Source organism: Diplotaxodon limnothrissa, linkage group LG14 (genome assembly GCF_057381915.1).
Source record: "Diplotaxodon limnothrissa isolate DT_005_m linkage group LG14, D_limnothrissa_male_GT1.1, whole genome shotgun sequence".
In the NCBI taxonomy this organism is placed as follows: Eukaryota; Metazoa; Chordata; class Actinopteri; order Cichliformes; family Cichlidae; genus Diplotaxodon; species Diplotaxodon limnothrissa.
In genome coordinates, this window is record NC_140609.1 from 1,572,062 (window position 1) to 1,582,720 (window position 10,659).

General features: G+C 45.0%; 1 protein-coding gene across 2 annotated transcripts in view; it reads left to right on the plus strand.

The window, feature by feature from the left end:
- The window catches only part of sorl1 (sortilin-related receptor, L(DLR class) A repeats containing), a 92,660-nt gene extending 82,304 nt beyond the window's left edge, over positions 1–10,356 (plus strand). For both annotated transcript variants that reach the window (XM_085370282.1, XM_085370283.1), the window contains exons 42-48: positions 294–413; positions 3,294–3,458; positions 5,141–5,315; positions 6,104–6,210; positions 6,387–6,576; positions 6,971–7,183; positions 7,727–10,356. In XM_085370282.1, coding sequence (XP_085226408.1) covers positions 294–413; positions 3,294–3,458; positions 5,141–5,315; positions 6,104–6,210; positions 6,387–6,576; positions 6,971–7,183; positions 7,727–7,794 — 1,038 coding nt within the window. In that variant the 3' untranslated portion in view covers positions 7,795–10,356. The remainder of the gene's footprint in view (positions 1–293; positions 414–3,293; positions 3,459–5,140; positions 5,316–6,103; positions 6,211–6,386; positions 6,577–6,970; positions 7,184–7,726) is intronic.
- The last annotated feature ends 303 nt before the right edge of the window (positions 10,357–10,659 follow it).

Consider the following 10,659-nt stretch of genomic DNA (forward strand, 5'->3'; position numbering starts at 1 on the left):
TATATCATATTATATCATAGGTGCTCAAAAATATGTTAAAAACATACCATGGTGTGTAGTAGTGTGTCATGGTGACAGTCGATGAGGAGACTGAGTGTGGCAGGCAGTGACCTGCACTCATGCATTACTGCACACACGCTGCATGTGCATGGAACCACATTAATGAACAAAGGATCCTGAGGACATCATTCAGATCCAACCAGATCCTCCTACATTTGTTATTTCACATTCTGTTGAACGTACGTATTGACCATTGAAACTGTGTGTGTCTGTGTGTGTCTGTGTGCGCGCAGGTGTACGGTGTGTTTTATGCCACCTCCTTCCTGGACTTCTACCTCAGTCCTCGTCAGGTGCGCACACCCTCTGTCGGCCTCACAGTGACCGTAGACAGCGATGAGCAGTTTCTCTTCCTGGTGAGTCTTTCCTCCGTTCTTAAACACGCCTCTCTAAAGGAACATTCCAGAATCTCACACGTGTGTTTCACGTGTTTGAGTACCTGCCGTTTCTGAACTAGAGATGGCACGATACCACTTTTTTATGTCCGATACCGATATTATAAATTTGGATATCGGCCGATACCGATATGAATCCGATATAGTGTTTTTTAATCAATAAAACAGTTTTTTAATATCTTGCTGCATTTTGTATAAGTTGATACTCAAGTTTAAATAAACAACAACACTAAAGCTATTCTGTTACACCTGTATGCAAAAAATACAACAAAATATTTCATAGCTCAGCAAAACTGATCAATCTAATAAACTTAAACCTGCACCATCCTCCCTATTCTGGTATTTTAAAGAGTAAGCAACCTAATCAATAGGGCTCTAAAACTCCCATCAAAAAAAAAATAGGGAGCCACCCCCCACCTCATGATGCTTAATCGATTACTAGGGTATATTAGACTTAACAGTTACTAAAAGACAAGAACTAACAGACTTAAAAACTCCTTTGTCCCACACGCCATCAGACTGTTTAACTCCTCTCTGGAGGGGAGAGGGAGGGGAAACAGGAGGACAAAGGAGGGAACAACTAAGCTGTAGTGCCTCTTCACCTCACTGTGCAATACCTTTTGTGCAATACTTTTGTAAATAGTCAACAGTGCAATAGACTCAATACTTGAAATGTGCAATTCACTTGTATTTTTATTTTTATTCCTATTTATTCTATTTATCCCCTTCGTATATTTTATTTATATTGTCTCTGTATTTATATATATGTGTGTGTGTATAACTCTGTAACTTCTGTCGGTGCTGTGCTTTTTTGGAAATCGAATTTCCCAGAGGAACCCACCCGGGGGATTAATAAAGTTCTATCTTATCTTACTATATACAGTAATGGACTTCTATACTTTTTACATCAGATTAAAACTTTGGGTGTAAGATTCAGATAATTATTAAAAGCTAGACATTTTAAGTGAGAATAAGAAAGAAAAGTATGTCTTTGTGCCCCCTTTTCCCTGTTCATGCCCTATCGGCCCCCCTGGCTAAACTTTGCTAGATCCGCCCCTGCACAGTTACAGCCGTCAGCTGTAGAAAAAGATCCTGGAGTAGAAAGTAATATTAAATAAATTCTAACAACAGCTGATCAAGGTTAAACGTGCTGCTGTTGTTCAGCCGCTGGTTTCCTCTTTCTGGTGCAAAGTGGGCCAAAAACAAACAAGAGAGACGATCAGCTGATCATTGATCAGTTTCATGATTGAAGTAGCAGCAAGAAGAGGCAGTCGCTCCATATATCGGTTGTTAAGCTTAACGCTGGAATGCTTCACAAACATTCAGAGATGAACTTACACACTTGCTTTCTTCTCTCTGGGATAACTTTCTCGGAGATGAAATGCCGGGTTGGTAGCGAGGCTACAAATGCTCAACCAGACCGCCGACAGGTCTTGTACGCCACAGCCTCTCTATCACGTGACGCACACTGCTCCGACGTGCTAACGTTATGAGCAGAGTTACGCCATGCCGCAAGTTTTGTGAGGTGCTTTTTTTGATATTTAATGGATCGATTACATTTTTTTTATTTCTCTCCGATATTCGATCCAGTAATTTAGGTCAGTATCGGCCCAATACCGATACTTAATATCACATCGGTCCATCTCTATTCTGAACACGGCACCGCTCCGTGCTGTTGCTCTGAGAAAGTTTGCTCGTGGCACGAAGCCAGATCACTTCCAGAAGAACTAGTTAGTGTGACATGTGAGAGTAAAGGGAAGGGCGAAATCTCCCACCTGAAAACACAAAAAGCGCAGGAGTGGAAATTATTCAGCGTTAAGTTTAACGAGCGCAGGTGCAAATGCAGCTGCGATCGTCTCCACAGCTGTGCTGTCACGTTTGTGCTTGACGGTGGCGACGCGAGCAGGTGATCTAAGCTTAGTAGTGAAGAATAAATTAAAATGCAAACACAGTTTTCAGACTAAACTGGAATAATAACGAGGGTTGAAAGCAGGCACGCCAGAATCACGGAGCCAGCCTGCTGAGTGACTGCAGCGTAGGCTGCCGTTCCCAGTGTGAAGGGGAATATGTTCCAGCACACGTTAGACTTATTACGAAGCATGGACGTGAACATTCAGAGTCACCGACCCTGAATGCAGAATGATCCGGGACTTGGTACAGCCCCTCAGGTTATCCTCCACCGAAACGAGCTTTCAACCCCGTAAGGCCTGCTTCCCCTTAAAGCTCATTTATGTTGTCCCTGAAAATTTAAACAGTGAGAGACATCTGCGCTGATTCATAGAGGAGGAGAAACCCAAACTGAAAATCAGAATGAAACACTTTAAAAATGATCGTATTTATTACACAGTTTCATTCACGTGTATTTGCTGAAACTAGTCATTTCTGTTATTCGAACCGTTCTGTAAATGAACTTTTTACACTGCACATCCAGATACTTGCACGTCGTATTCAGCACTGCATCTATGATGGTGGTGAGAGGTCACCATCACAGGTGAGAGGGTCAGAGAAGTATACAAGTGTTAGAGTAACATCTGCTCCCAAAGCCTTTTTCATGGAAGGCGTTTACCAGCATGGCTTCATGGTAGAAGAATCCATCAGGGCCACATCCCAGCTTTTTGAAAATGAATTCATATTTTCTCACTTTAAACATTTGATATTTTCTTGATGTCTTCTAATATGAAGAAAAATGGGATTAAGCGATTTGCAGACCGCCACATTCTGCTTTTATTTACATTTTACAGAGCACTCCAGCATTCACAACTGGCTGTGTCTCTTTTGGCCATATTGTGTATGGGTAACATGACTCGGTCACTAGCCATGATCTGTGTGTTCTCTGTTCAGGTGCGGGTTGTTGCTCCCTTCCTGGGTCCTCCCTCCGACTACGCTGTGGTGAAAATGATTCCCAATGAAAAGCTGCCGCCCAGGAACCTCCACCGTGTGCGAGTCGACAAAACTCAGGCTACGCTCAAGTGGCAGCCCCCCTATGACAGCCCGAGCAAACCTTTGGTACACTCCTGTCTCTTATTGTGATGATGTCAAACGATCAGAACATGGGGAATATAAAGGACTCATTTCACACCTTTTAACTTGTTCATATTTACAGTTGAAGAGATAGTAGGTAGCGTTTTCCTTGTATTAACATGTATTTTACAGCGCGGCTCTGGAAGGATTGTTATTTTAACCAAACAGTGTGACCACAGCTGGCTTTTTGTCCTGTCTCAGCATGTGGGGGACGTTTCTGTGAAGCACATTGGTCAGATTCAGTGTCAGTGAGGGACCCTGAAATCAGTAGGGCACTCAGTCCATATAGGTTTTAGTGATTATGCCTGCTAACGTATTGTAGCAAAAGTTGTCCTGGGTGAGTAAAGCCAGCTAATTCATACGATCATCCAAGGTTGATCTGGTGTCATATCTGCTCTTTTTAAAAATTACTTAATCAGCTGATGTTAGAACATAAGCAGAGCCAGTGAAGCTAAGCTACAGCTAGCTAGCTGTATTGCTAGGAAAATCCTGAGCGGCTAGCTTAGGAGACAGACCACATTAGCTGCCAAATTACTTGGTTCATGACATGGACTTATTTTTCATGTCAAACTGTACTGATTTAAGACAATACTACAACATATGAATGTATAATATTAGCTATAACTGGCCTTTGTTTCTACAATTACAGTAAACTGCTGCTAGCTAGGTCTTGATGCATGCTCAATCATCCAGGACAGTAAATCTCCAAAAGTTGATTCTGTTCATCTGGACGTAGCGTTTTGTGGGAGAAACGTTTCATCACTCATCCAGGTGACTTCTTCAGTCTCAGCTGACTTTGATCAGTGGGTTTTGGTCAGTGGTTGTTGATCAATGGTCATGAGAATTTGCATAATTAAGATTAAGGAACTGACCTCCCAGCCCATTGTTCCTTCAGTGGGCTGGTTTCAGTCATTATGCAAATGTCCTGTTTATAAGATTGAAACCTGCAGTCAGCTGAGACTGTCTCTCTTCCACAGCATGTCTTTATCCTGTCTTCCTTCTCTCACCCCAACCAATCACAGCAGATGGCCCCGCCCCTCCCTGAGCCTGGTTCTGCTGGAGGTTTCTTCCTGTTAAAAAGGAGTTTTTCCTTCCCACTGTCGCCAAAGTGCTGCTCATAGGGGGTCATGTGATTGTTGGGTTTTTCTCTGTATGTACGAAGCGCCTTGAGGCGACTTTTGTTGTGATTTGGCGCTATATAAATAAAAGTGAATTGAATTGAATAAGATTGAGGAAACCTGCGGTCAGCTGAGTCTGAAGAAGTCACTTGGATGAGTGACGAAACGTTTGTCCCACTAAACGCTTCGTCCAGGTGAACAGAATCAACTTTTTGGAGTGCTGCTAGCTAGCTGTAAATTAGCTACAGAACATGTTTATGGCAGTATTTGTTCCTTTGTCTCATCCATGTTGTCATTCTAATAATACTCATACTTGAGCAGAGATAACAGTGTAAGATGTCGATGGTGACCATTCACGTATCCTGAACAACACTTAACACGGCAGTGAGTTAGTGCTGTAGCAGATGCTCCAGCTGTGTTCAAACGTGTATGAAACACAATCCTGTAACTCAGCCGATAAAAAAGAATGACCTCGCAAATATATTATTACCTGATACGTCACAGCTTTTAACATCCACCTGATCTTGGATTCCCGTCTTGTTTCTTTAGACATATGCAATACACATGCGGGATGTGATTCGTAAGGTGGAGCGGGACTACAAGCTGACCACCCAGAACAACACAGTGGAATACGTGCTGAAAGGCCTGGAGCCTGGAGGGCGATACAGCATCTCTGTGCGCCTGCGAAACATGAGCAAGGAGGCCAGCTTCACCCTCAGCACAGGTATAACTGTGTGACTTCAAAACTCACAAACTCTTCAGTCACTGATCAACCGCCAACTTGTCCTAATCCAAGGAGGTTGTCCTCATATTCTTGCTCTAGTGTGACTGAGCTGTGACTGCCAACAGCCATGTGAGCATCGTGGAGTATAAATGGAGTACATCACAAACAAACCAGAAACACACACTTACAAACTGTAACCTCACTGATGTTTTTAGCCTGTGATTTGTAAATGACCAAAGCTTCTGTTTGGATGGAAACTGTTACTGTTACAGAGGTGCATATCAGCTCTAGTTAACACTGACTGTTCAAAGGCCTGTTTGAAATCAGACAGAAACACGTTGACTGGCCTGAAATAGTAATGCAGATGTGATTCAACTGTAAATAGATGTCTAATTGTTCCTTTTGAATACGTTTAGTTTCATTAAAAATAAAAACATTAGCAATAAAGAAAGAACTCTACATTAAACACATTTATAGCTGAATTTGACTGATAGCTTGTTGCTGTTGTTTTTTAAATAAGGAGTAGTGATCACAGTAATCTCAGTACTGTGATCACTTTGACACAGTGTCTGTTCTTTTTCTCCCGTCACACACAGAGAGCTGCAGCAGCCGGCGTTGTGCATGTTTCAAATCTAAATATTCTTTTACCAACTAGATGAACTCATTTAATCATCTGGCTGACTGATTGCACGCATCCCTAAATATGATGTCTTATGTCGCTTCGTGCAGAGCAGATTCTACTCCCCTGTGCTTACTTTTCATAAACTCTGCGTTTCCTGTGCTCGTAGTTCCTCTTGCGGCGCCTGAAGCCCTGAAATTTTTGACGGAGAAGGATCACATATATCTCTTCTGGAAGAGCCTGGCTGTCCGAGAGAAGGGCTTCAATGAGAGCAGGGTGAGATACCTACAGCTAACCACTGCTTTTGAAACCAAATGTCAGTGACTGTGAGTGATAATAATGTGAGAGGTGCCACTGTTCTTACAGCAGAATGAGCTTTTCCAAGTGTTGATTTATGCTCTGCTCTTCTGCTGCTGTGGTGCTCCTCTGCCTGCTGGGGGCGCTGTTCACAGGGGTACGAAGTGCGTGTGTTTGACAGCGTGACCAACAAGACGTCGTCCCTGGGAAACACCACAGACACCTTCTTCAGGATCAGCAGCCTGCTGGTGGGACACAACTACACGTTCTCTGTCCAGGCTCGCTGCCTGCTCAACGGGCAGCTGTGCGGGGAGCCTGCAGTGCTGCTCTATAACCAGCTCATAGGTACCGCCCACACTCACCTGATGAACATTAAAGCTGTGTTGTTGCCATTCACATCTTTTCCACGTGTAGCGTCATTAAAGAATGAATCAAAAGAAACCCTGAATCTGACAGTCTCGAGCTGCTTGAGGCACTCACCCGCTTTTTAGCATTAAATTCAGTTTGATGCTGTCATTGTTTTTAATAAAAATCACTACAAAAAAAGGTTCAAATGAATTAAAATTATCCACAAATGTGAGTTTAAGTTGTTTGATTAGGAGCCATTTAGGAGCATAACGGCTCCTAAATCCTGGGCTGTTAGCAGCGCCTTCATGCAGCCCAGAGAAACCTAACAGTATTCCAGGGATTACAAACACTTCATTTCTTTTCTGTAAATGCTTTTTCCCCTCCTGCACAGGGACCAGCGATGCATCCCGCAGCGAGGCCCACTCAGGCGACACAGCGGCCGTGGTGGTTCCCGTCCTCTTCCTGCTGCTGCTGGCTGTTTGCGGCGGATTGGTGGTTCTCTACCTCCGACACCGGCGGCTGCAGAACAATTTTACCGCCTTTGCCAACTCCCACTACAACTCTCGGCTCGGCTCGGCCATCTTCTCCTCCGGGGATGAACTGGGTAATTATTTCTTATCGATTCGAGAAACGAGACACGAATTGGAAAACGAGGTTTTTTATAAAGGTCGTTTACATTTTAGGTTGGCGGAGGGATACATGTTTTTAATCACCTGCCACGAAGTTTCACCTTTCTGTTCAGTTTGGCATGACCTTTGACCCTAGCAGTTCAGCATGGTTGCAATAGAAGAGTCAGCCTGCCCCACCCTATGAAGCTGGTATAGCTAGCTCACACGCTGCTAAGCTGGACCTAGCTTCCTGCTCTGACTGCAATAAAAACGTGGCCCAATGTGAAAAATGACCATAATTCTGACTTGAATTCTTACCTCAGTACGTGAGTTTCTCATTGGCTGCTTGCAGATGTTCACCATACTGAACTTCTTCTAAAGTGAAACAGCCAATAAAGCAGGGCGCATCGCCGTATGGCTGCTGTACTAGCGTGCAGTCGGGTCCACTTCTCTCTGGCGTGTTGACGTTTGAACAAATTGATTCCAACAGCCACGAAGCCACGAAGCTTTCTAAACACGCATTTTCCCTTTGTTAACAGGTGATGACGACGAAGATGCTCCCATGATCAGCGGCTTCTCAGACGACGTTCCCATGGTTATCGCATAGCGTGGCGTCCCCGTCGCCCATTTCTCTCTGTTCCCTTCTTTCCTCTCCTTCAACCCTTTAGTCCCCTTCGCTCTCCGTCAGCAGTGCGGCACGATGGAGCGCAGAGCCACCGGGCGGAAGCTCGCCACCACCCCAAAGTCATCTGTAGGAATCCACCCCAATTAGCAGAAAAACGTCAAGAAAAAATGGAAATGTGTAAAGAGAGAGAAATATTTTTCAAATGTACATTGCACTTTTTTTGGATGCGCAATAACTTATTTTTTATAATGTTAAAAATATATACGGGGGTCAAAAAAGGAGCGGGAGGAAAAGGTGGACGCTGGAGCAAACTGTGAAGGATTTGAGTTTGTGGAGCTCGTCAGGGAAAGCGTGACCCTGTCGCAAACTCGCCGTCCATAGGAGGCGTCCATTGCTTAAAGCCAAAATAAGCATCCCGAGGCTGGAATATAGAATGCAAAAAACACACATTTAAACACACAAACATATAGACTTACGCTGTATACACAATGTTTAAACATATTTTGGTAAGAGTACAGTTTGTCCTGTGGCGGTAGATGTGACGCTGGTGCCCTGTGAGAGGAGCTAACTGTGGATCGTGGTTCCTGTTTGTCCTGTTGACGGATCGGGACGCACACAGGTGACTGGTGGCATCACGTAGGTACACTCTTCTTTTCCACCAGCAGCACCGTGTTATGTCAGTAGAGGCGGCACGCGATTGGACGATTCCTGGCTTTGACACCCTCCCATCCTGCTAGCATCGCCGAGATCACCTGAATGAATTTGTAAATATCGGCTTTTAAAATGTCCTCTTCTTGTGATGCTGCACCACGTCGTTTGGTAAAATTGAGTTCTTTTGTGTTTCGTTTGTGTTGTTCAGGACCGCGATTTATTGTCCGCAGCATTTTGCCATAGCTGTAGTGCTCAAGGAAGCGTGTTTGGGGTTCTCAGGGAACTGTGTCGGAGCAGACACCAGCCCATCACCGCGGCCGTGGCTGAGGCAGCGCCGTCCGTCTGCTGAATACCTACAGAAAAGTCCGGAGAGGTACTGGGCCGGCCGTGGGCACAGACTGCTGTGAGTGAGAGTCGGGCTCACTTTGTATCTCGTCGTTTTATTGTTCATTTGGCATCTTTTTAGAGAGAACTGTGTCCCTGTGGGTGGTCCCACACAGTCATAGTGGATTTTATCATGAGAAAATAAAACAGTCCATTCAGGGAAAGTTTGCAGAGCTTCACGTCCGACAGCCTGGCGTTGCATCAGGGGCAGAAAGTATATATGGATGCGTTAAATATTGTGCTCCCGCCCTCCTCGCCTGACTGTGCCGCAGTCGGTTAGCAGACGTCGGCGTGTTGCCGTGGAGCCGATGGTGTTCTTTTTTTTGTTGACCTCACTCATTTTGTTCGTAAAGACGTCTTCATGAATGTATTATGTATGGTCCCAGCTCGTTATGCTACTGTCCCCACCTGTGAAGTCAGTGCACACACGCTGCTCTTCGCCCCCCTGCAGTGGGAAACAGCCTTTATGTCTCTGCATGCAAACTGCAGCTGTTCTGAAACCTTCCCATTCACTGACCCAGAGCGACAAACCGATGTTTCCTTTCGTCATCTCGTCCCTGGCTCGGATCATCAAACGGTGTCTGTGCTGACATTTTTCCTCAAGACTCGAGCTTGATTTCACGCAGCTCTGCGTCCTGTTCATGAGGCACTTTGTTCCGTTTCTTGGCCTTAACGACAGATTTTCTGGCATCGATGCTGTTTTTTGCTCTGTGGACTCGGTGTTCTCTGGTTTCTCTGTTTTGCCACATAATGCCTTATTAGAACACGTTAGGTTTCTATGTAATTTATGGTAAATGGTAAATGGCCTGTATTTGTATAGCGCTTTACTAGTCCCTAAGGACCCCAAAGCGCTTTACACAACCAGTCACACACACATTCACACACTGGTGATGGCAGCTACATTGTAGCCACAGCCACCCTGGGGCGCACTGACAGAGGCGAGGCTGCCGGACACTGGCGCCACTGGGCCCTCTGACCACCACCAGTAGGCAACGGGTGAAGTGTCTTGCCCAAGGACACAACGACCGAGTCTGTCCAAGCCGGGGCTCGAACCGGCAACCTTCCAATTACAAGACGAACTCCCAACTCTTGAGCCACGATCGCCCCAATTTACTGTTTGTACAGTGGAACACAAGTGCACACGTATGCATACAGTCACACGCACGCACGCACGCACACTTGACCCGCATGCAAGGCTGAGGAGTAATTCACTGTTAGGGCATTTGGTTAATTTTGTCAGATCACTGCTCCTTTGCGCCGCGAGACGGCCTCTTAGTGTTTTAGTCCGGTTTCACTCATGTACAGTCTTCTTATTGGTTGTTATGTGCCCGATTGCTTCTCACTTCTTTTAAAGTGGACTCTCGTGAAATAGTTTGCTTCCAAATGTCATTCGGCGACGACTTTGACCATGTTGGAAGATGTTAATGTCTTGCTTGCTCGTGTTGGAGATTGCGAGGAAAGTCAAATGTTTTGAAAACATTGTGAGCTGTTTCAAAAAAGAAAAAAATAAACTTGCTGAAAATGAAACTGTGGCCGAGTTTCTTTCAGTGCAACAAACCTGTGGACTGTTATTAAAACACATCATGTTCTCCAGCTGCGCTGCACGTGTGACTGTATTCACTGGTGAGGCATTTTAAATGTTCACAGGCGAAGTGAGGAGCACTGATTATCTCTTGATCGTGGCGCCTTGTAGTGGGTGGGATGTGTTAGGGAGCGAGTGAGCACGGTGTCCTCACAGTAGATATTAGAAGCAGGGGAAAGCATAAGGACAGTAGTGCTGTAGCTCAAAGAGTTTGGTTGCTGCAGACCAGT